The sequence below is a fragment of the Ochotona princeps genome, chromosome 13, assembly GCF_030435755.1.
Source record: "Ochotona princeps isolate mOchPri1 chromosome 13, mOchPri1.hap1, whole genome shotgun sequence".
In the NCBI taxonomy this organism is placed as follows: domain Eukaryota; kingdom Metazoa; phylum Chordata; class Mammalia; order Lagomorpha; family Ochotonidae; genus Ochotona; species Ochotona princeps.
In genome coordinates, this window is record NC_080844.1 from 3,950,281 (window position 1) to 3,974,832 (window position 24,552).

The 24,552-nt window shown below is 54.2% G+C and overlaps 2 protein-coding genes across 3 annotated transcripts in view; both read left to right on the forward strand.

The window, feature by feature from the left end:
* The first annotated feature begins 4,825 nt into the window (after positions 1 to 4,825).
* Positions 4,826 to 23,873, forward strand: LOC131481761 (USP6 N-terminal-like protein). Its single transcript, XM_058671885.1, has 17 exons — positions 4,826 to 5,107; positions 6,193 to 6,262; positions 6,419 to 6,504; positions 8,015 to 8,054; positions 8,478 to 8,558; positions 8,984 to 9,091; positions 9,767 to 9,876; positions 10,226 to 10,274; positions 11,259 to 11,379; positions 12,013 to 12,107; positions 12,511 to 12,576; positions 13,228 to 13,327; positions 13,642 to 13,794; positions 15,340 to 15,450; positions 15,823 to 16,018; positions 22,950 to 23,196; positions 23,841 to 23,873. The coding sequence occupies exons 2-17, from the start codon at positions 6,200 to 6,202 to the stop codon at positions 23,871 to 23,873; spliced, it is 1,659 nt and encodes a 552-aa protein (XP_058527868.1). The 5' UTR covers positions 4,826 to 5,107; positions 6,193 to 6,199.
* The window catches only part of BMS1 (BMS1 ribosome biogenesis factor), a 40,361-nt gene continuing 38,816 nt past the window's right edge, over positions 23,008 to 24,552 (forward strand). The window contains exons 1-2 of one of the 2 annotated variants that reach the window (XM_058671210.1): positions 23,008 to 23,196; positions 23,841 to 24,058. In XM_058671210.1, the coding sequence (XP_058527193.1) occupies positions 23,883 to 24,058 (176 nt within the window). In that variant the 5' untranslated portion in view covers positions 23,008 to 23,196; positions 23,841 to 23,882. The remainder of the gene's footprint in view (positions 23,197 to 23,840; positions 24,059 to 24,552) is intronic. The other variant, XM_058671209.1, reaches the window with a different exon arrangement.

Here is a 24,552-nt window from a genome sequence, read left to right on the forward strand (position 1 = left end):
AGGTGTGGGGCAGGCTGGATTGGGCTAGGATACATTACCTGCTGGATCTCCTGAGAGCCAGAATGCAGTGAGCATCACAGAGTTAGGCTGGAGGCAGGTTGTTCTGGGCTGGCTTTCAGCACGTGCTGGTGTGTGAGGACAAGGCGTGTGGTGGGCTGGGCTGGGCTAGGCCGAAGCAACCCCAGTTCCTACGAGCACTGGAGCTGGGGGCAGAACTGCCCGTGCAGCTGCACCCACTGTTATGTGCATTGGCTGATGCAGATTATGGATCCAACCTGAGCCTGAACCAGTGGAGCACAAGAGTCAAGTTGGAAGACTCCAGATGAGATTTCTTAGGGGACTCCCCAACTAGACCACTGGACTCAAACCCTGGCATCAGGGAGAACTACAAGATACGTGGTCTGACCTTGGAGTGCACGTGTCAGGGCTGGGCCTCCTCATTTGCCAATGCCCATGCACTAGAGAACATACCCGGATGCACATGAAAGTCATGACAGCCAGCTGCTCTGAGCCAGAAGAGGACATGGAGTAACTCATCAAAAGATGGGAAACAGACAGATGACACACCTGTGCTGCACAAGCTTTGCAGCAAATGCCCAAGTCTGTGGATGCCCTGAAATCTACCCGGTTGTCCAATGGACCGTGAAAAGGTTTTCTCAGCCCTGTGGCAATGAAGCCAGCAACTGTGGAAACAATATTGAAAACAACACCTTAAACCCTTATGACCATGACTGTGGAGATGTCTATTAGTCACTGCAGTTCTGATCATTTTTACCTAAACTATTTTAGGCCAGTGTATTATAAAAGCCCATAATGATATTATTCCTGAACTGATCATCTAGTTGTTAGGGAAGAGCCCTGTGTAGATAACAATACTTGAAAGAGGTGTCAGGGCCAGCATTGTGATGCAGTGGATTGGGCCACTGCTTCCGGTGTTGGCATCTTTTATCAGAGTTCCACTTCCAATCCAGCTTCCTGCTGACTCACCCAGGAACGCAGTGGAGGATGGCTCAGGTACCTGGGTCCCTGGCACCATGTGGAAAACCAGGATGGAGTTCCTGGTTCCTAATTTGAGCCTGATGCAGCCTCAACTGCTGTAGCCATTTGGGGAGTGGACCAATTGATGAGAAGAGCTCTCGCTCGCTCTCTCTCTCTCTCTCTCTCTCTCTCTCTCTCTCTCCTTCTCCATCTGTAACCTTGACTTTGAAATAAATCCTTGACAAAGTAACAAAGTGGTGTTGTCTACTTTCTGGTATGGTAAAGGCCCTGACTGACTACTTTGTGAAAAGGGTCACTAAGCTCACAGTTGCAGAGGTTTGCCAGATCATAGCGCCACCATCTGGTGGCTCCAGTGGAGGCCCATGCCAGCACAATGGTAGCAACCTGAGTGATGGGGATGAGCTAGTGGCCCATGCCTACAGGAGATGCACCAACCCCTCTCTGAGGGACAAGTCTGGTCCCCAAGGGTCTGACCTGCTCCTGTGAGGGAGAGAGGCTCCCGTGACTGACTGATGTTTCACTAAGTGGCACCTCTCTTAATTTAATGTTTTTCTTTTTATTAGAAAGGCAGATTTAGAGGAGGAGCGACAGAGAGAAAGATCTTCCATCCACTGGTTGACATCATAAGTGGCTTCAACAGCCAGAGCTGAGCTAATGTGGAGCCAGGAGCTGCTTCTGCATCTCCCACTTGGGTTCAGAGTGCAAAGGCTGTGAACCATGTTCCGACATTTTTCCAGGCCATATTCAGGGAGCTGGGTGGGAAGTGAAGCCGCTGGGACACATACCAATACCCGTATGGGATCCCACTTGTTGCGAGGCGAGGATTAGCCAATTGAGCCATCACACTGGGCTCAAAGGACTACCTCATCCTCTCCATACTGACACCAAGTTCCAGCACATGCACCTTTGAGGGACAGACCACAGTCCAATCCTTAGCAAGGGATAAGCATGTGCATCAGCTTCACTTTAGATATTTTCCTGGAGGATTTGTTCCAGCCTCACTTCTTGGTTCTGTAAGTGTTTTCACATAAGTAATGTAATCTGGGACATTTGGGGCATCTGAGGTCAAACCCAATACAAGTATTTTATGTAGGCCAGAACGAGAGAAGACGCCATTGCACGCAGAAAACTGAGTAACCTACAAGGAACAGAAAACATCAAGAGAATATTGTGTAAAACAGCCTGAGAAAATAAGAACACAATGTCTGCTAACTCACATAACTGACCACATGAAGTGCCAGGAGGACTAACTACGTGATGGCACACAAGTGGTTTAACAGGGGACCTGCTGTTCCTACACTCAAGCTCAGCTCCCATCTGCACTGCTGGCATTGAGCTGATTCATCCCATAGGCTTCCCAACTTGAGCTGGGGCAGCCCCGCTGTCTCCTGCCCTGCCAAGGTGAGCCCAGCCCAGGACTCTGGCCTGACTCTCCCTGAAGATCCAGGCCTGGCAAGCCGGCCACAGGGCCTCTGCCTCTTGTGAATTGCCCTCCTTATGCCATGCTGCTCATTTCTGCTTGAGAACCTTCTAGGCCTGCCTGGGCCTCGAGCAGCTTCCAGATGTGCTCCTCAGGGGTCAGGCAGGATTGGGGTGCTGACATTGCCACAATATCTCTGCAGCACCCCACTCCTGGGGGCCAGGTTGTGGGGCTCACCTGAAGGCTGCTGTGCTCCCGGGTGCTCAGCTGAGCTCACTATGGGAATGGAAGTCATGCTCTTCTCTGAGCATGCTCACCCAGGACAGGACTAGGGCCCTCCTGGGACTGCAGAGCCTTCCTGGGACCCCCATTCTCCAGCCACATGAGCAATGGGCCAGCCTGCCCCAGGCCGACCTTTCCCTGATTGGCCCTACTGCACATGCTCAAGCCTGATGCTCACAGCAGTCTGCGCTCAGGACACTTACAGAGCAGACGTCCACTCTGGCTTCCACTCCAGGGCCTGGAGTCCCCACTTAGGCAATGGTAAAAATGTGATGCCCACACATGAAGTCAGGGAACGTGAGCCTTGCAGGGAGGGGATCTCTGGTGCCTTGGGCCTCACTGCACAGGGACAGCCACAACCCCTCTCCATCCCTGGTCACACCTCAGGACAGTCCCACAGCGCATCTGAAAGCTGTGTGAGGCCCAGGGCAGGCCTTGTGAGCAGAGCTTCTGAAGGAGAACTGAGGCAGGCACCAGAGGATTTGTGGAGCCACAGAGCTGCACACCTGATTATAGCTGCTTCACTCTGTCCCAGCACACTCCTGGCCCACAGCACCGCAACGCTGTGTCTCATCAGCAGCTTTGCTTTCCTGCCGCTGCACTGAGAACCGCCCACCATCTGTGCATGTCCACTGATCAGCCTGCATTCCCTGTCTGGATCCCTCCCACTCACCGGGCCTGCTGGTGCCCAGGAGACTCCTCTTTGCCTAGGCAGCCTTCACTCCCCCTTCTGCCTTGTGCATGCCTGCAACAGTGTCCTAATGCATACCTACATACATGACCACATTTGGACTCTAGTTCTGCCTTACCTGCCGGAATCTAGAGAGCTGATCCAGACCCAGGCTCTCACCACCGCCACCAGCCCACACTCGCTTTGGTTCACACATCCCCATCTCAGGTATCTCAGGTTCCTTTCAGGGGATTAGGGTGCACACCTGCTGGGTTACTGGGTCTGGCATAGACCTGACTCACAGTTTTTGTCTCTGGAGTCCCCCTTCCAAACTTTCACAGCCAAGGCACACAGGGAAGGGATGTTCATGACACACAGAAGAACACGGAAGCCACTCTGGGTAGAAGACAACTCCTTCTGGAGGACGGGGAGAGCAAACACCAGGAAGTCTGGGTTCTCTGGGCTCTGAAGAGCAAGGGGTGAGCATAACCAGTGCACGTACTGGGAGGGCTGAGCTGCTGCTGACAGTGACACCTCTGTCCTACAGGGCTGAGCAGCCTGGCAGTCAGCACTGTGGGTGGGTGTAAGCCTGCAGCTGCTCCTGACCCCCCGGGCTGTCCCTTGTCAGCAGTAGCATGGTGTCACCAGGATGTGGCTGCATCAGGAGCTGCTCTGCAGAGTTCACAGTGTTTCGTCCATCAAGACCTAGTCTGTGTCGAGGAAAAGAGCCTGCTTCTCGCTCTGGACAGTGTGGGCCAGGCCAGCTGGGGGTCCTCTGCAGTCCATGCTATGCTGGCTGCTCCCCTCCATCCCAGAGGACCTCCTGGTGCTCAACAGCTGAAGCAGCAGGAGAGGCAGGAACAAAGCAAGGGAGCTGGCTGGCATTGGAGGTGCCATGGGGTGGGCATCTTCTAGGGTAGCAGGTTTTACCCCTGGGAGTCCCTGGTCAGGACATTGCAGTCACAGCCACAGATGTGTTGCCTAGGTGTTCTTAGGTTCTTCCCTTTTACTTAGAAAGCCTTTTAGCTGCAGAAACCAACACAGCAGAAACAAGTGGAAAAGTTTATTCAGAGAGTGAAACAGAAACTAAAGTGGAGAAACAGGAAGAGGGGTGAGGGAGAGAGGATACATTGTATCCTGAGGGAAAGAAATTGCTCCCTTTCTTAGGCTCTGCCTGCAAGACCCAAGACAGCAGGGGAGAGGAGCTGAAGAGAGAAAAGCCCAAGCCATGAAACAGCACCAGAGGGACAAAAGGGCCAAGAGAGATTAAACCCCTCCTTCTATGGACTTTTCTAGGGCTTGAGAGGGAGTGGCCAATCACAGTGTAACCGTGTCCCCTTCTCTACCCCAGGCCCAGGTGATGATGGGTACTCACTAACTGACAAACTGACACATGGTGGGTGAAAGCTATTACCCTGGTGGGGAAAGTGTGTCTTCCAGACTCCTGACCCTAAACTACCTGAAAGCCTAGACCATATCCTGTGGACAGGCCTGTGTGGATTACCCGGTGCTGACTTGGTTCAGAAGGAAGAAGCCTGTGCTACAGACATGCCATATGGGCAGTGGTTGGACTCCAGCTGCCACACTCCTGATTCAGCTCCCTGCTAATGTGCCTGGGCGAGAGGAGAAGATGGCCCAAGTGCTGTGGATCTACGCCCTTGTGGGAGACTCAGCTGAAGCTCCTGGCTCCTGACCTCAGCCTGGCCCAGACCTGCCTGTTGTCATCCTCTGGGGAGGTAACTGACACATGGAAAAGATCTTTCCTGTGGTTTTTTTTTTTTTCTCATTCCCTTTCTTTCTAGAACTCTGCTTTCAGGTAAAACTTTATCATTATGTACATGAAGATGCTTTCACACTTGTAGTACACTCTAATGAAAGCAGGAAAAGGAAGGAGAGCTTGAGGTACAGGTTTCCTGGCATGTGGGAGTATCTGAGCAGGTGGTACAGGGCACTGGCACCCCTGGGTCCATGGGACCCCAGCCACAGCTTTCTCTCTTCAACTGGCCCTGGGGAGGCCACTTGCTCCAGCTCTAGTGGCAGTTAGTGAAGCCATGGTTTAGAACCCTGGCCCGCATGCCAGATGCTGCCCCGTGATTGGCTGGCAGGATGCTGTGACATCACAGTCACTGGGAATTTTAAACCGAGACATGAGGCAGTCTGGCCAGTAGTGCATCAACTGAGCTGCTGAACTGCTGTTGGTAGCGAAGGCTGGAGCACAGCTGAAGGATGCAGACTGGTTCACGATGGAGGTGAGTGGGACGTGAGCTCTGTGTGTGCTGTGGCATGGGGACCATCACTCCCAGGGGGTGACACTGATCTCAGCTGTCTGTTTGCATGGGTGATGGCCCTAAGCCCTCAGTGGAGACCTGTGAGTAGGGCTTGTTTACACTTGTCCTTTCTCATGGCTGTGCTGTGTGTTAGTGTGGGTCCGTGTGGGTCTATGTGGGTCATGGGCTCAAGAGTCCAACTTATGGACAGATGTTGTGTCAGATGGGGGGCAGAGGACACTGCTCTGAGAGCCCTGGATGTGGCAGTGGAACGGGAGACCTCTGACCTGAGTTGTGGCTCTCCTATTAGACAGTTGGATGCTAAGCAGAGGAGGAGTGTCCTCCTTGGGCAGGTGAGGCTAGAGGGTGGCTGTCCCTGCCCCATCTTCCCTCTGTCCACATGCCCTGAGCAAGTCAGCATCCTCATTCCAGGCCACCATGGGCCTGCAGGTTCGGGTGTGGGGCTGCGCCTTCTGTGATCATGGGGACAGATGTGAGACCGCAGTCCCCATGACTCTGCTAGGCTGGGTCACATTTGGCCATTTGTCTTCCAGATTGGGCATGGTCGCTGTGAGGGCCCGACGGGACCGTGAGCAAGCAGCGACAATTGCCAAATATGAGCAGGTACAACCAGGGTGCTGGGCAGAGGAGGTGGGTCCTGCCTGAAGTGTGTGTCTGTGAGTGCATGAACCAGCCACTCTGCGGGCACAGAGGAGAGTGGTTCAGCTCTGAGGGGCTCTGAGCACCCTGGTTATTCACCCCGTTCCCTCTTGACTGCAGGGCCACCAAGGTGTGGCTCTATCTGAGCCTGAAGAAGAGGATGATGACAGCGGCCGCCTCTTCCCAGACAGGCTTGGATTTCTACAGTGAGTCATTCGCAGCCCTGCTCCTTCCAGGCCAGGGAACCATTTCAGCGTGTCCTGCTTGAGGCTGAACACCTGTCCCCAGGTCCCTACTTCGGCCCACACTGCAATCACAGTGCAGGCTCTGGTCAGCATTGGAGCAGATCAGAGACACCCAGCAAGTGACTCAGGACTCAGGGAGGGACCGAGCTGGACATGGGGCAGCAGCTGGACACTCAGAGGCCTGTTTTATTGAGGACAGAGGGTAACCTGAGGGTCCAGCTCTGTTTCCAAGGCCCATAGCCTGGGCATCTGCATTCCACTGCTGCATCCAGTGTCAGCATATAAGCCTGGCAGAGGAGCACACATCCTGGGTGTTTGTGGCCATGCTAAAGTCCTGCTGAAGGGTTAGGCCTGAGGGAAAGCCAGGGCTGTGACTTCCAGGGCTCTACCCAGCACAGGTTGCAACAGAGATACCAGGCTGGCGGGCTTGCAGGTGAGGGCACAGGAGCTCTGGCTGTGCTGGGAGGAGAGTGGTCATTGTGGTACAGGACCTAGTTTGAGGCTGTTCAGCCAGTTGTCCAGGGTAAGAGAAGCCCTGTAGCTGGGGTGCTGGGCTCAGGTCACCAGGAGGGGCAGAACCTCGAGATGCTTCAGGATGTGTCCTTCTGGCTCACCTCAGGACCAGGATTAAGCAGGGCTGGTTCTGGCTCCTCGGTATGACAGGAAAAGTGTCCAGAGAGGGTGGTCATGGTCTCAGCTGTCAGATGAGGGACATGGATGGGAGCTCACATTTGGGTGACAAGTGCACCAGGGAGGAAGGTGAACAAGGGAGACACACCAGGGAAGGGTGTGATGGTGTCCTGTTCATGGGCAGGTGCACACTCCCTGCACTGGGTACTGCAGGGCAGGTGCTGGATTTGCTGAGTCCTCAGATCACTTCTTGAGGATGGCTGATGGTCACACCCAGACCCTCAGCCCAGGGCAGCCTGTCCCTCCTCAAGAGAGCACTGTCATGAATTTCATCTGGATCTCCCATGAGGGTGACAGGGACCCAAACACTTGGGTTATCTTCCTCTACTTTCCCAGGTCATTAGTTGGGAGCTGGATCGGAAGAGGGGCAGCTGGATTTTGAATTGGCACCCATAGTGGTTGCCTGCACTTCAGAAGGGGGATTTGCTTGCTGCACCACAAATCATCTTTTAAAAAAAAATAAAAATTTAACACAAAATTAAAAAAAAAAAAAAGAGAGAGCACTGTCCCAGCAGCTGCCAAGGGGGCCTGCTGCACTCCTGAGTTGTGGCCTGTCTTGGGACATGGAGCCCCCATGGACTGTGAGGGTGGGTGCCTGAGCAGAGATGCCCTGTGCTCACGGTCAAGGCCACTCCTGGTTGTGCACTGGCAGCATGGTTGCCTCCTCCCTTCCCTTCTCTGTTGCCTGGACTGAGGTGGGACACTGGTTCTTCCCCAGCCTGCTTTGGATGTAGAAGTGTGTGTGTGGAACCTTCCCTCACATCTGCCTCTCCCCTTCCAGTGAGAAGATGCTGCTTCAGGACAGTGTCCTGGGGACTAAGGTGAGAAGGAGTCCTTGGCCCGGGGCATGTTCTCAGGGGGCCACAGGGGTCCCTGGCTGTGGACAGTTGAAGCCCCTTGAGGTTTTGCCCATGCAGAAATGACAGGCCCGAGTGGGGACACTAACTCATCACCTGTCCCAAACTGACTGCAGCTCTGGGGAACCTGGCCTCTAGCCACCTTGACCCAATGGTGTGATAGTGACAGCCTTGACTGTAGTTCGGGGAACTCAGCCTTGACAAAAGGCTGTGCTGTGACAGAGTCCAAGCCCCAGGCGCCCCTCCACCCCCAGAGGCAACGGGTTCAGGGCTCAGGGTCTGCACCTTTCCTTTCTCTTCCCATGAGTCCTCCCAGGGCTCCAGAGTGGCACCCAGGGGCCATCCTCCGGGGTCAGCAGCTGACCTCACACCATCCTCCTTTTGCAGCAGAAACAGATGGAAACTCGGAGACTCCAAAAGTGGGTCAAAATGTTGAAGAATTATACCAAATATTGTGACAGCAAGAAGGTACCATGAAGGGAGGGTCCGTGGGGAACACATGGAGCAGAGCAGGGATGGGTGGTGGCTTTTGTTGGACTGGACACCTGCCTCTCAAAAGCCTGGGGCAACTGTCCTGCCGTAGACATGGGTCACCTGCAGCCCTTTACCGTTATCACAGGTGACTCTCCTGGTACACAGTCCAGTGTCACCACTGGGACAAGTCCCAGACATGGACCAACATGCCTCCTCATGCTCCATAGGGAGCAAGCAGTGCATAGCAAGCCTGGGTCCTCAGCCCAGCCCCTCCTCTAACCTTGGTCATCAGGCCCAGGCAGATCCTCCCTTTGCTGACACAGCACAGAGTCCATGGCTTCCCCCTCCTGACGCCTCCCGCTGCACACCCTTCCCGGAGCAGCCATGGCCCCATTCACCTGATCTGCTCCTCCCTGCAGTTCCATCGGAGCTGCTTCAAAGGAATCCCCAGCCAGGTGCGGGGAAGCATCTGGATGCTAATGCTTGATGTGAACACGAAGAAAGCCCAGAACGTGGGGAAGTACAAGGTATGACTGTGCGCTCAGCCCACAATACACCTGACCTGCCAGGTGGCATCAGGTAACTGGGTCCCCTGTGGTAGATAGTGCTGCATTGGAGCCTGAGGAAACATCCTGTCTTGATTCCCGTGGATCTTGGGAGCAGGGTCCAAGTGGTGTTGCCAGGCTTGCCCTCCCATGTCTTGATTTTGTGCTACCCTTGGACCTAAACTTGAAGACTAATCATTGCCCAGAGAAGGCTCAGCGCCAAGGGCAACTTGTGATGTCTTGATGGGGATGGGCCCCACTTACACGGACAGCACTGAGAGCTCGTCATGCTGGGACAGACAGGACCTGAGCTGCTGTAAGGAGGCTCTGGGGCCTGAAGGTCGCTGAGGTGGAGATGCACCTGGGACGTGCTATGGGTGGCAGGGTGTACTACAGAGGGACCTTGCTGGCTTGACACTCACTGTGCAGACCCTTGGACGGTTCCTTGTGCAGGGCTGTTGGGCATTGGGGGTGACATGGGTGCTAAGGTGAGGTGAGCAGCCCAGACCCTCCCTAGACTCCAGATGCCCAGGGCAATGAGCTTCCTGCAGAGCCCTCCCCAACACCTGAAGAGCTGTGTGGATGTGGGGTGCTTGCGTGGCAGGGGGCATTTTCCTGCTCTTCAGGCTCCTTCCTGCCCTTCGCCCTGCCCTGCAGGCAATGAAGGAGCAGTCCAGGCTGCAGTCAACGCCATTCGACCAGATCAACTGGCCTGTGCGAGGGAGCTTCCGAAATCACGTGCTGTTCCAAGAACGCAATGGAGCCAGGTGAGGCCTGTGGGCTGGAGGGGCCCTAGGGATGAGGAGGAGCCAAGGTCCTGGGGAGATGGGGTTCTTGGGAGAGGCTAAGCAACAAACCTCAGAACAGTTCATTTACAACAGAAACAAAAGGGATGCAAGTGTCTTGATTTGCAGCAAACTCTGATTCCTTGCCAAAAGACCCTGTGGAGAGAGTGCAATGAAAAGAAAACAAAGCAACCAAAGTGCCCTGAGTACATCCTGGCTTCTGTGGCAGAGAAGTGTCCCGGGCCTTTGGTGGGCTGGCAGTGTCAGGGAGGCAGGGCTGCACTGAGAGCCTCAGCAGGGAAGGAAACACCACCCCTCCTCTCTCTTACAGGCAGCAGGCTTTGCTTGATGTTTTGATGGCCTACACCGTGTACAACCCTGTGAGTATTCCTGGATCAGCTCCTCAGGTCCTGTACCCAGGCTGCGCATCCAGGGTGAACCTTGTCACAGAGAGCCAAGGCTGCCTTGTTGGGGCCTCTCCAAACCACAAGTGAGAGAGCAAGTGTAGAGACCAAGCTAATGGCTCCCTGGGACCAAGCCCACGTTCCAGAACGGTAAAGTTGTTCCTTGCTCCTGGACTGTGCTTCATATTCCAGATGCAGGCAGGGTTGGTGATGCTCCACTGAGTACCGGCATTCCATAGGCTGCTGGGCAACCTGGGTGACTGTGCTGTGCTGTTCCTTGTTGAGTTTTGATCCTCCTGATGCCACTGCACCCGTCAGTCACCTGTTCAGGTGCCACTGGTCTGAATTCCCCTCCACAAGTGCCACAGCCATGCCCACCCACTCAGACCTTTCCCATGAAGGGAACGGCTGCCAGACTCCTCAGCTGACCCCAGCAAGGTCTGGGCCTCCCATCCTCCTGACCTGTCCCAGGCACCCTGTCGCATGCCTGTGGGAGACATATTCAGGCAGCCTGGATCCACACCCAGGCCTTGTCCATTCTCTTTCCTAGCCCGTGCAGGCCTAACCCTGCTGCTGCTTCCTCCTGTCTGAAATGGTGCCCTTGTAGCGTGCACACACAGAGCACAGAGTTCCAGGGGTTTCTGTGGGGTGGAGCGTGGATTCCCACAGCTGCCTGCCCTACCCTGAGATCTAGGAGGTGCACATGGGTTGTTGCCTCTGGTCTCCCCAGTCACTGCCTGTGCTCTGGCCTTGAAGGCTTCTCTCCAGGGACTCTGAGACCTGGTGTATGCTCCAGTGCTCAAAGTCATGGCACCCAGGGACAAGAGAGGCTCAGTGGCTCCCTCCAACATTTTCCTACTCTCTTCAGCACATGACCAAACCCTCCCAGGGAGGTGGCCAAACCCATCGGAGACTACCCCAGCCAGAGAGGTCTCTGAACATTGTTCTGGGTTCTTGCAGGAGGTGGGCTGTGGCCAAGGCCTGAGCCATCTAGTGGCGCTATTGCTGATGTGGCTGAGCGAGGAAGACACATTCTGGGCTCTGGTCCAGCTGATGGAGAACAAGAAATATGCGATGTCCGGTAGGTGGATGGGAAGGGTGGGCTCCCTGCACAGCCTACTACTTCATGGACACAAATCCACATGACTAGAGCTTTAATCCTCACTGTCATGCCCTGGGTGTGGAAGCCAATCTCCCCTTGGAGGATTGCTGAGAAGCCAGGGCTGGCAGAAGCCTCCTCTATTGAGCTGTTCAAGCTCTCCCCATGATCCTGCAGTCTTCCCTTACTGTCCTGTGTGTGGGAATCTCTAGGCCAATGAGTCCTGTCTGTGTCCACGTGACTCATGACTCCGCTTGCCTCTGTGCCTCACATTGGTCTACATGCACACCCGCCAGTAAGCCACACCTGATACTCCAGGAGGCAGCATCCCCTCTAAGGTCACCCCCTTCTCACTCCTGCTTGTTGGAATGGTTGTAAGGTACCCAGCTTGAATATGTTCCCAGCAGACACGTGGGGGCAGTCTGGGTTGGATCCCACACAGTCCTACATGCACCCACATTCTAAGGTTTCTCGGCCCGGCTCTCTGTCCACCCTCCTGCCCCTTGAGAGCCTCTCCCAGCCCTGGGTGCTCAGCAGGATCTGCTCCTCCCTGTGGCTCTGTTGCCTTCCTGGGTAGAAGCTCTGACCCAAGGGCTGGGGACTGATCCTTCTCAGGTCTCTACACACTCGGATCACCAAAGCTGAAGACACTGCAGAACCACCTGGGAGATATTGTGCACCGCACCCTCCCGGCTCTCGAGCAACACCTGGTGAGCAAAGGGCCTCCTTGACTTGTTACTAGGGCTCCGCAATCATACCTGCGGGGGGGGCGGGGAGGTGGGGGTGGGGCGGGGTGTAACAATAGGTTCTCAGGCCCGTTTGTTGGTGTGGGAAAGTCATTCATTCAACAAAGCTTTCCAATCACCAAATGTGTGGCAGTGGTGGCCTTTGTTACCCTTTGCAGCATGTGGTCCCTGGGGTTGCATAGATGTAAGGGAGACTCTCCTGAAGGAGAAGAGATTGGTGGCAGTTTCCCTTCAGGAGCCTGTGTGGCTGTGAGGTACACAGACACCTGCTGCTGGGCTTGCCGCACCCTGGGGCCCTTCCATGGGCTCAGGCCAGGGGGAGTTCAGGCCTGCTTCTGGCCCTCACCTCCCTCTGCCTCTTCCTCAGGAGCAGCAGGGACTCAACCTCCAGGACTGCACGGCACACTGGTTTACTCAGTGTTTTCTGGATGTGGTAAGTGCAGCCCCAGTGACACCTTACCCAGAGGAATTCCTACCTCAGTAACTAATCTCCCACACCAGTGTCCACTTGCCCACAGCAGAGAAGAGCCCCCACAGTCCCAGCAGACAGTATACAGGGCCAAGCCTGTACCCAATCAGCTGCCCTGCCCTTCAGGATTTGCCAGGTTGAGTCTGAGGCTGAGAGCCAGCAGGGAAGGGACAGGTCCCAGGAACACACATGCTGAGAATCCTGGTGAAGGCCAGAACCCTGCAGGAGGAGGCAGGAGATCCCCAAGGGCCTGGGCTGTCCCCCAGGATGCAGCTGGTCTGATGCTTCCTCACTCCTGGAAGGTAGCCTGGACTTGACCCTGCTGAGCCCTCACCCTCAACCAGGTGTGGGGTCTCTAGCATCCCCCATGGCTCCAAGGGCACAGAGCTCTTCCTGGATCCCTGGGTCCTGGCTGTGCTCCTGAGGTCTCACCCCTCCTCTCTCTGGGCCTCGGCCCCTCAGTGAGCTGGGAACTAGCCAGCAGACATGGTCCCACCCAGCAGTGGGATAAGTTCCCGTGATAGAGCTTGGGGCCTGCTGTGATCACCACTCCCTCGTCAGGGCCTGCACACCCTCCCCACTGTGGCCCTGCTCAGGCCCTGCTCTCTCCCCCAGGCTCCATTCCCCCTGGCACTGAGGATGTGGGACATCTTCGTCCTGGAAGGGCAGCATGTGCTCACCACCATGGCCTACACGATGTTGAAGGTTCACAGAAGTAAGTCCTCAGGGCCCAAGAAGGCAGGGTGCTGGGGATGAGGAACTGGGTCCTCGTGTCCATCCATCACAAGTGAGCAGGGAGGAGGCCAGGAAGATGTGGCCTCTTGCTTCTCGGGCACCTTGGGAGAGGCTCTGGATGCCCCTGCACTACGCCACACCAGCCAAGCACACAGTCCACAGGGAGACCTGGCAGGGCATTCTCCCCTCGTCAGTCCCCTCCTTTCACCTCTGGGTAACCCAGCAGCATCAGCAGTCCTGGCTGTGGGAAACCCCTGTGACCTCTCCCAGCCTCACACCCTCCCTCATGCCTAGGGCGCCTGCTGAAGATGACCAGGGACCACCTGCAGGAATTCCTCCAGGAGAGCCTGAAGCAAGTCTGGACCCCGGGCGATGACATTGTCATCAAGCAGCTCCAGGCCTCAAAGCATGAGCTGCGGAAGCTGCACTGTCTCCTGCCTCCCCAAGGTGAGTCCAGCACAGGAATTCAGCCTGATTTCCCTTGGGTGTGTCTACGGTTGGAGGGCCCAGGGCTGGCCATCAGACCCCAGGGCCTTCTCCTTCTTCTGTGTCACCCTTGGTCTCCCCCTGCTGCTCAGTTCTGCTCCAGAAGCTTCTGAGCACAAGGCCTGGCTGGGCCCCAGGCAATCCCAATGTGTTCCTCAGGGTCGAGAGAGGGTTGGGGTGATGGCTGGCCTGCTTCACCTCAGTAGCACCCGATGCCTGTGGACCAGGCTGTGGGGGTGTCCTAAAGGCCTTCATAGACTTGTGTCCTTGGCTGAAGTCATTGTGGCGGTGAAGGCCAGACCCTGCTTTAAGCACCCCAATTCAGGACAGGAAAAGAGCCCTCTTGGGACTGCAGGGCCTTCCTGGGACTCCCACTCTTGAGCCACATGAGCAGTGGTCCTGCCTGGCCTGGGGTGGCCTTTCCCTGATTGGGACCAACACAGGTGCAGAGCATGATGTCAACAGCTGTGTGCATCCAGGATCCTCATAGGACAGAGGTGTTGGCAGGGATGGAGGGAAATGGGGTTGTGGCTGACTCTGTGCAGTGGTGGCCAAGGTATGTAGGCGCTGGATCGCTCCAACCATCAGAGATACCCTGGAAGGCCCAGGTGCCCTGGGAAGCAGGGACTGCAGAAGCAGGGACTGTAGCTCCCAGGGCAGACACCAGGGTGTAGCTGAATGCAGGTATATAGGCCCAGCGTGGAGCCCATGTCTCTGAGGACACAGAGGGCAGCATGACCTGGAGCATCACCCTCCTGTGTGAGATGGTAGGAAGGGTCCTGGGGCTTGTCCATGCTTGCTGCTGTAGCTGACCTGAGAGCCTGGATGGGCACGTAGAACAGAGACGGTTTTGTCTAAGTGTGGAGGCTGCAGAGGCAGGCCCAGGTGCAGGCCTGTGCATGTCCTGGTGAGGCACAGCTGTGCGTCCAAGCAGATGCGCTCCTGTGTCTTCGGGCACAGAGATGCTGAATGTGAGTCTTGCAGCTAAGAGCCAGTGCTCTGTGCTTGGGTGGCAGTGACTCAAGGGCAGAGGACACAGCTCAGCCCTGCCACCTTTTGTGAGGTGTATGCCCTGACCCCAAGTGCTCTGCCTGTGGCCTCATCTGTCCTGAAGTCCCAGCTCCGACCTCTGGCACCTGAGGAGTCACCTCCATCCCTGCTATTTAGGAGGGACACAAGTGCTCCTACTAAGCCATTCCCATGTCAGGGCACAGGGCAACCTGGGGGTCAGCTTACAGGAACCTCACTGGGTCCTGAGGGGATGCCAGGTGTCCCCAGAGCTAGACTGAGAGGCAGGTAGGTGGGCCATGCACCCCAAGGGGTGTGTCTGGCATAGCCTGAGGTGTCCCCAACACTGTCCTGTTTCAAGATACACATATTTTCCATTGGGGGTCATCTGTCTAGAGGGTGCCCTCAGTGTTACCCCATGTTACAAGGTCCCCAGGGACCCTACTCTCAGGCCTCATGGTGTAGGTAGAGCAGCCAACATCTGTCTTTTCCTTTCAGCAAAGCCCAATGAGTCCTGCAGCCTGTGTCTGGGGCTGCCACGTGTTTCCCTAGAGCAGATGCCTCCTCCAAAGATACTGAAACCTTCCAATATGACTGCAGAGAGCTCGTGTGAGCAGAATAGGGAGATAACTTCTCACCCAGAGGGGACTGCTCATCCTGAAAGTTCCTCTCTCCACATGGTTTTGAAGAGCAGCCCAGAGGAGGAGGCTGAGAACTCTACAGAAGGAAACACCAAGGGCCGGGGCTCCGGCTCCTGTGGGCTGACCTCCGAGTGTGAGGGATCTTCTGACATCTCCCCGCACTGCGGGAGAGCATGGAAAGGGAGAAGGCTGTCCACCTGGGCCAGCAACTCCTGTCTCAGGCTGCCTGCCAAAGGCACAGGGTGCCTGTCCCCTGTGCTGCGTAGCCAGCAGGGCCTGGTGGCCCCTTCCACACCTGCCCTAGTCTGGCTGGTACCTGTTCTCATTCATTCACCTGCAGCCCCAGCGGTGGGGCTCAAGACCTCACACCTAAAGAGCATCCTTGGCAGCCCACCTTGCCGCGGGGACAGTCCCAGCCTGAAGCCTGCTAGAGTCATTGCTTTGCGAGGACCACAGCCCTGGGTGCCCTCGCCTACCAGTAGCTGCCTTGCCATCCGCTCCCTGAGGCAGCTGCAGCTCTCCAGGATGCTGCAAGAGTGGGCTCACAGCACACCCTATTTCTCCATGTTGGCCTCCATCATGCAAAGAGCTCCCTTCAGGGGCTTCTGTCCCCTCTCCCTGAGGGGTGTCACCCTTGGCCAACTCATGCGCTGAAACCATTCGGGTCTCATGGTTGTTTAGAGTGCCCTGAACAGCCCACACTCAGGGTACTATGCCAGGCCCCGTTGGCCGGCAAGCTCTTCACCCCGAACCTCAGACCTTTACCCATGATCTGACCCTGCATTAAATCGTTTGTTTTGAACATACTTGCTCCTGTTTTGTGTCCTCACACCCAGCTCCAGCCGAGCTTCCCCTGCTTCCTCACGTGCATTTAGGTTCTACACACCCAGCCCCTGGAAAGCCCTGCTCAGGACAAGCACTGGTCATGTCTGTGCTCTGTCCTGGGCTGTCCTGATGCCAGGGCCCCTTGCTTACTGCCCTGGCTCTCCCTGTCTTCCTGAACCTCCCAGAGCCCAGCTCCTCCCCTCCTGGGCCAGGGAGAGGGCACCAGGCCTGCTGGGTATGTGCCAGGGTAGTGGCAGAATCCCACCAGGGGAAGGGACTGCCGTGGACACGTAGCACCCAGAGCCTTGGGCAGTGGGAGGCGGCAGTACTGCTGCTTTTTCTCATGAGTTTTCTCAGCTGTCCAGTGCCAGTTATTCAGCATTGCATGCATTACTTCCAAGGCATTTGTAAGAACTAGTAGCTGGGGTCTGTCCTGCTGGCAGAACAGGTTAATCTTGCAAGCACCGGAATCCTGTAAGAGGACCATTTCTATCCCAGCGCTTCCAATTTTGATACATCTCCCTTCTTTGTTTTAGCATTTATGTATTTTGATTGCAACATCATACATACAGAGGAGAGACAGAAAGGACGTTCTTCCGTCCAATGATTCAGTCCCCAAATGACTACAACATACGGTGCTGAGCCAATCTGAAGCCAGGAGCCAGGAGTTGTTTTGGTTCTGCCACACAGATGCAGTATCCCAGGCTTTGGGCTGTCCTCTACTACTTTCCCAGGTCACAAGCAGGGAGCCAGATGAGCAGCAGGGCTGCCAGGATTAGAACCAGTGCCCATATGGGATCTGGGTGTGTTCAAAGCGAGGACTTTAACCTCTCAGCCTCTGCATTGTGTCTCTCCATCACTCTTCTTATGGCCTAGGAAAGCAGTGGAGGATGGCCCAAGTCTTCGCACCCCTGCACCCATGTGGGAGACCTGGAAGAAGTTCCTGCCTGAGGGTCCGTGAACCCTGGGAGCAAGGGATCCCTTGGGGCATGGGTAACCTGGCCCAGGGCCTTGGCCCACTTGCCCAGTACTTGCCAGGTCCATGAGCCCCTGGGGTGAGGGCTCTGGCAGGGCCCTGCTCACTTGGCCTGAGTCCTTAGGCCCACCTGTAAGAACTGGTCCTCCTCAGTGGAAAAGATGGACTAGTGGACAGCCGGCCCAGATCCACATAGAGCTGCACATTGAGGCCTGCAGAGGACATCTGGTACTGTGCAAGAGGAAGGAGGCAGAACAAATTGGACACCTACCCTAGGAAATATCCTTGTGAATGTAGACTCTAAGGCTGATTATGTCCAATGGACAGTGAAAGGGTTCCCTCATCCTTGGACCAGCGAGATCAGCAGCATTTTAAAATTGTCAAAGCCACCTGGTCAGATCCCTCAGTGTGTGCCACATCAGGACCCTAGGTTAATATCGGGTGGCAGTTTCCCATGCCTGGGGACTGGGACACTTGGGAGGTTATCATGACTTCTGCCATTTTCTCTCCGCAATAACCCCTCCTAGTGAAAATCAGAAGAAGGAACAACATTTGGAAACACAGATCACATGCATTTTTCCCTGACCCATCGTCTTCCCATCCTATGATAGCTAAAAATATTTAAAATTAAAAGCTTTTTTAAGTTCCTGGCTTAGGATTGACTAAGCTCTGGCCATTTCAGCCATTTAAAAGTATATCAAAAAGGAAAAAAATAGGAAAGGAAAGAAAATGGGGACTTCTTTTTTTCCTTCTCTTTATAAATCTGGTTTTCAAATAAATATGAATAAATCGATTAAAAAACAGGGTACTAATTGAAGGAAAGTGTTAAAAATGAAAATGTCGGCAAAGGTGATCTCAGCTAATTAGGTATTTTCAATGTTCACCCCTCCTAGCTGCACTGTACACATTGGTTGATTGATTGATTGATTTCCTGGCTAGAAAGCTAGAATGTAGATAGGAAAAGCAATGTTATTTCATCTTAATGACAGTCCTTGAAACAGGGGTTATTATGTTTAGCCTACCTCTTCCAAATGGGGAAATGGGCGTCCCAAGGCTCAAGGCCTCTCTGCTGTCTCGTGCCAGCACTTCTGCTTGTGCTAACAGCTTACTCCGCCTGCACTGGGACTTGAGTGAAGAGGGAAGCTTCTTATCCAGGCTCTTGAATGGGTCTGGAAAGACAGCAGTGAGGCTCCTGAGTGGAGGTGTTGGAGTGAAGAGCAGGGGCAGCAGCACCTCGGAGTGAGAAAGCCAGGTCACTAGGTACCATACGAGGTGTGGATGACTTCTCCATTTCCTGAGCCTGTCCACCTCCTGTTGGGCTAAATGGATGATGTGCCACCACCTGGTAAGGAATGTCCCTGAGGAGCAGCTGGGTCAGAAGAAGGGGGAAGCCTTTCAGAAGTCATGAACAGAGGCTCCCCATTCAGACACTGACTCTCAAGTAGAGTCATGTGGCCTTGCAATGGCCTCCCACAGCCTTGTCTGTCAAATGGGACTAGTAGCAGCCACCTGTCTCACAAAGCCATGGAGAGGTTTAGAGGAATATGTTGTAGTAGATTACATACAAATGTTTATAGAAACGTGAAATGAAATACACATTTTTGTACAGAAGATTTTTGAAATTGCTCTTTCTATTCTTTGAGATATGTTTATTTGAAAGGCAGAACCTCCCACATGATCGCAGGGAACTAAATACTTGAGCTACCTGCCACTATTCCCAGGCACATTAGCAGGAAGCTGGACTGCAAGTGGAGCAGTTGGAACTCAATGTAGCTCCCATGTGGGCTGCTGGCACTGCAGGAAGTGGCCCAACCTGCCTACAGTGCCAGTTCCATAGTTTTTTTTTTTCTTAACATGCATTTGTCATCATCTTTTTGAAGAGACACTCATGTGCCTGGATTTCAACATTTTTTTACATGGAAATAAACTCACTCTTTCATTGCATTTCCATGAACTCTCTGAAGCTTCCTCGCGTACATGCAAAACCCTTGGCTCAGCAGTTCCTGGTGCACACTGTACATATAATGCATGCCACTCCTTATTATTCTCTCTCTCTCTCTCTCTCTCTCTCTCTCTCTGTTTCTTTATGTTTGACACTGTATTTTTTTAAAGATTTTTTTTATTACAAGATCAGATATACACAGAGGAGATACAGAGAGGAAGATCTTCCGTCCGATTATTCACTCCCCGAGTGAGCACAACGGCCGGTGCTGTGCCGATCAGAAACCGGGAACCAGGAATCTCTTCCGGGTCTCCCACATGGGTGCAGTGTCCCAATGCATTGGGCCGTCCTCGACTGCTTTCCCAGGCCACAAGCAGGGAGCTGGATGGGAAGTGGAGCTGCCGGGATTAGAACCAGCGCCCGTATGGGATACCGTCACGTTCAATGTGAGGAATGTAGCCACTAGGCCACGCTGCCGGGCCCGATACTGTATTTTCTTTTATTAAGGGGAACCTATGATATCTGACCATTTGGGATTGGCTCATTTCCCTTAGCATAAGAGAATCCAGTTCGGCCCATTTGCCTATGAAGAAATGTATTTCATTTTCTTTCCTTTTTTTTTAAAGATTTATTTATTTTTATTTCAAAGTCAGATATACAGAGAGAAGAGACAGAGAAAGTTATTCCGTCCAATCATTCACTCCCTAAGTAGACGAAACAGCTGGTGCTGTGCCAATCTGGAGCCAGAAGCCCAGAAGTTCCTCCAGGGCTCCACATGGATACAGGATCCCAAACTATTGGGCCATCCTCGACTGCTTTCCCAGGCCACAAGCAGGGAGCTGGATGGGGAGGGAAACTGCCTGGATTAGAACCGTTGCCCTCATGGGAATCCAGCATGTTCAAGGTGAGGACTTAAGCCGCAAGGCCACGCTGCCAGGCCCCTCATTTTCTTGTGATAGCTGAGTAGTATTCCGTAGAGCAGATGAAGCAGAGTTTCCTTATCCAGTCTTCTGTGGATGGGCATTTGGTTGCTTGTGTGTTTTTACAATTATTGATTGTGCTGCTATGAACCTGCGGGTACATGTTGCTTTCTTGTGTAACAGGTCCTTTGGATATATTCCTAGACGTGCTCTTGCTGGTCATATGGATTGCAGATTTTCAGCTGTCTGAGTATTCTCCATACTGATTTGCATAGAGGCTGCACACCCTGCAGTCCCACCAACAGTTCTGACTGTGGTCACTGTGTTCACTGGCTCTATACTTTGGGGGAAATATGATGGAAGTGTGGCAGAGACTGATATGTTCAGATATGGAGACAAAGTGCTGTATGTCTCTATGCATCCAGAGCAAAGATGGGTTCCCAGAGCAAGACTTAAAAATATGCTAAGAGTAAGATGATGGACTCTCTGACATTGTCCATGACAACAATGTGGGGAAGGAAACACATCGATCACAGCATGATGGACTTAGGACTGTTCATGAAGGACACCCATTGTAAAACTAGAGGGGAAACCAATAAGGAGGAGGAAACTGGGGAAGCGGTGGGGGTAATGCCAGGGCGTATGGAACTGCATCATAAAAGATAAATACAATAAGATGAAAGAGTGAATGTTCTCTGTTGTCAAACTAAATGGATTCTACGACGTGTTCCCCCATATTGCTGCATCTCATAATCATTTTCATTGTATATTGCACCACTGTATGAGTACCATACTTTTAAAAAAAGATTTATTTTATTAGTATAGCAAAGTCAGATATATGGAGAGGAGGAGAGACAGAGAGGAAGATCATCCACTCACTGAATCACTCCCCAAGTGGCTGCAATGGCCGGAGCTGAGCTGATTCGAAGCAAGGAACCTGGAGCCTCTTCCAGGTCTTCCACGCAGGTGCAGGGTTCCCGGCTTTGGGCTGTCCTTTACCGCTTTCCCAGGCCACAAGCAGAGAGCCAGAAGGGAAGTGGGGCTGCCGGGATTAGAACAGAACTCATATGGGATCCCAGTGCATGCATGGCAGTGAGGACTTGAGCCACTAGGCTAATGCATCCAGTCTGAACACACATTTTGTACAAAAAGATTTATTAATCTTTATTAGAAGGGCAGATCAGAGAGGAGGAGAGACAAAGAGAGAAATCCCTGCCCACTGGTTCACTTCCCAAATGGCCTCAACGGACAGAGCTGAGCAAAGCCAAGAATCCAGTGCTTCTTCTGGGTCTCCCATGTGACTGCAGGGTCCCAAGGCTTTGGGCCATCTTCTAATGCTTTCCAAGGCCACAGGCAGGAAGCTGGATGGGAAGTGGAGCAGCAGGAACTTGAACTAGCGCCCTTTGGGCATCCCAGAGCTTGCAAGGGGAGGATTTAGACACTGACCAGGCACATAACTTGCTTCTTTTCTTCACATTTTCATCAATGGTTTCCCCGCTTTTGACCAGTGCTATGAGCTTTCTGGTAGTGCCTTTCAGTGTCTGTTCCTACTGCCAGCATGGAGGAGATGTGCATGCTGTGTCCTGAGAGATAGGCTGAGCCACTTTCAGGATGGTCACCTGAATTTACATTCCCGTTAGAAAGTTAGACTTTCAGGCCCGGTGTGGTAGCCTAGCAGCTAAAGTTCTCAACTAGCATAGGCGAGAATCCCATATGGGCACTGCTTGCCATCCAGCTCCCTGCTTGTGGCCTGGGAAAGCAGTCAAGGACGACCCAAAGCCTTTGGAATCTGTGGCTGCTTGGGAGACCCAGAAGAAACTCCTGGCTCCTGGTTTCACCTTGGCTCAGCTCCAGCTGTTGCAGCTGCTTGGGGAGAGAATCATCAGATAGCTCTTCCTCTCTGTCTCTGTCTTCCTCTCTGTCTCTCCTCTTTGTGTGTCTGATTTCTCATTTAAAAACTTGAAAAGATTTATTGACTTCTTTATTTATTTTGATTGGAAAGGCAGATATACAGAGAGAAGAGACAGAGAGGAAGATGTTCCATGGGATGGTTCACTCCCAAGCGGCTGCACAGGCTGGAGCTGAGCCAATCTGAAGCTAGGAGCCTCTCCTGGGTATCCCATGTGGGTGTAGAGTCCAAGGCTTTGGTCCATCTTTGACTGCTTTCCCAGGCCACAAGCAGGGAGCTGGATTAGAACTGACGTCCATATGGAATCCTGACACATTCAAGGCAAGGACTTGAAGTGCTATGCTATCGCACCAGACCCAATAACAATTTTTTTTTTTTTTAAGAAAAGAAATTGACACATGCACAGGATCCCTCTGCCTTCTGTGCGAGGGCAGTGGTGGGTGCAGGAATATCCAGCAACAAGTTTTGCAGGAATGCATGTGATTGGCTGGGCTGGGGCCAGCTCAGAGTGGTCCTGTTGAGGGGTTGGCATAAGGTGCTGGTTTCTGGTTAAACTTTAGAGGTTACTTGGTGCGAATCTCCTGACAGGTTCCACAGCACAGAAAGAGCGACACTGCAGCGGGCGAATGGGAATCGCCAGGCCTGGGGCTCCACATGGCTCCTTCGGGGTTTCCTCCCTGAGCGAGGATCCAGCTGGCTCTGCCCTGGCCCTTGGTGGGGCTCCGGGTGCAAGGCGCGGGACACCCCAGCAACCAGGCCAACACACAGCGCCTCCTCAGCACCCCGCGCACACTGCGCCTGCGCGCGCTCAGCCCCTCAGCGGCCCCGCTTCCTGCTTCCGGCTGCAATGGGTTCCTCCGCCGGCCCCTTTCTTGTTCTCCCTGTGTTTCCGTAGCCGGCGCAGTGAGTGTGGGACCGCCTTCCGCTTCCGGCGGCGTGCGTGCGGGCGTGAGGAGGAGCAGCAGTTGCGTGCGAGCGGCTCAGTGGCGCGGGCTGTGCGGGCGTGCGGGGAAGACGCGTGTGGGCGCGGGGCGGGCGGCGCGGGGAGGCCTCCCGCGGGCCTCGAGGGCGGTCCTTGCAGCAAGCGGCTCCCGAGTGGGAAGTGGACAGTGGGGACCTGCTGGAGAGGGGACTCCGGAGAGGTGAGTGAGCAAGGGCGGGGACAGCGGGGTGTGGGTGCTGTGTGCGGAGAGTGGGGTGTAGGGTGCTGAAGTAGGGACAGGGGTGTGGGGTGCTGGGTGGGGACAACTCACTTCAGGTGTGGGATGCTGAGGTGTGGATGACACAGCCGTGGGGGGTACTTTGCAGTGACAGCGCGGCCGTGAGTGTGGGTTGCTGTGTGCGGACAGTGGGTTGTTGGGTGCTGGGTGATGACTGCGCGGATATGGGGTGTCGGTGCTGTGTGGGGAACATCGCTACCCTAGGGTGCTTAGTGTTGTGGTTGGGGATAGCGTGGCCATGGGGTGTGGGGTGTTGAAGTGGTAACAGCACTGCTGCGGTGCGTGGAGTGCTGAAGTTGGGAACAGTGAGGTACTGGGATGGGAAGAGCGCGTCAGTGGGGTGTGGGGTGCTGATTGTGGACAAGGAGGCCTTGCAGTGCTGGCTGTTGCGTGGGGACAGCGAGGCTGTGCGGTGGGGAGTGCGGAGGGGATGGAAACACAGCTGTGGGATGGCGAGCTCCTGGCAGGGATGCTGTGGGCAGGTTCCTAGCTGCTTCTGTTCATTTGGGGTCCTTTCCCACGAGGTGCGACCGACGGTAAGCTGCTGTGTTCACTGCCGGTGCCAGGTAGTTTTGAGTCAGTTCCTTGTGCAGCCCTGAGCGCGCACCATGGAGGCCAAGGACCAGAAGAAGCACCGGAAGAAGCACAGTGGGCCCAAGGCCGAGAAGAAGAAGAAGCGCCATCTGCAGGAGCTGCAGCTGGGAGAGGAAGAGGATGCCCGCAGGAGGAACCCCAAGGCCTTTGCTGTGCAGTCGGCGGTGCGGATGGCACGCTCCTTCCACAGGTGCGCAGGAACAGGGAGCTGGTGGTGCTGGCACTCGGGTTGAGGAGTTGGCTGTGGCTCTGAAGGAGCTGCGCCTTCCGGCAGGTGCCTTGTCTCAGATCCGGGTGGGAGGCTGTTCCCATGGAAGCTTCCTCTCCCGTGAGCCCTTTCTGCTGGTGTGTGCATACTGGCTGGTGACTTTGTCTAAGAGAGAAACATTGGTGGAGTTTAATTGATAAAATAAAATGTTTCTCTGAAATGTAAACGACCTCTGTCCCTTTTAGGGTGCTTTCATGTCATTGTATGAAATACTGAATTGGCAGTATTGAATCCTTGAATAGCTTTAGGGAGCAAGTCCTTGTTGTGTGTTCCACCACCATGGTATAGTTCACACATTATGCATTCATGTGAGTTTAGGAATTATTTTTGTCCTCATTTTACAAGTCAGAAAATGGAGGCCCAGCAAGTAAATGACTCTAATTTTATACCCAGGAAAGGAGAATTTAGCTCCCAAA

Coding starts and splice junctions, on each gene's coding strand:
- LOC131481761 (XM_058671885.1), top strand. CDS start 6,200: ATGGTCGCTGTGAGGGCCCGACGGGACCGTGAGCAAGCAGCGACAATT. Junction 9,877..10,225: donor CAAGAACGCAATGGAGCCAG/GTGAGGCCTGTG, acceptor TCTCTCTTACAG/GCAGCAGGCTTTGCTTGATG. Junction 13,328..13,641: donor GATGTTGAAGGTTCACAGAA/GTAAGTCCTCAG, acceptor CCTCATGCCTAG/GGCGCCTGCTGAAGATGACC.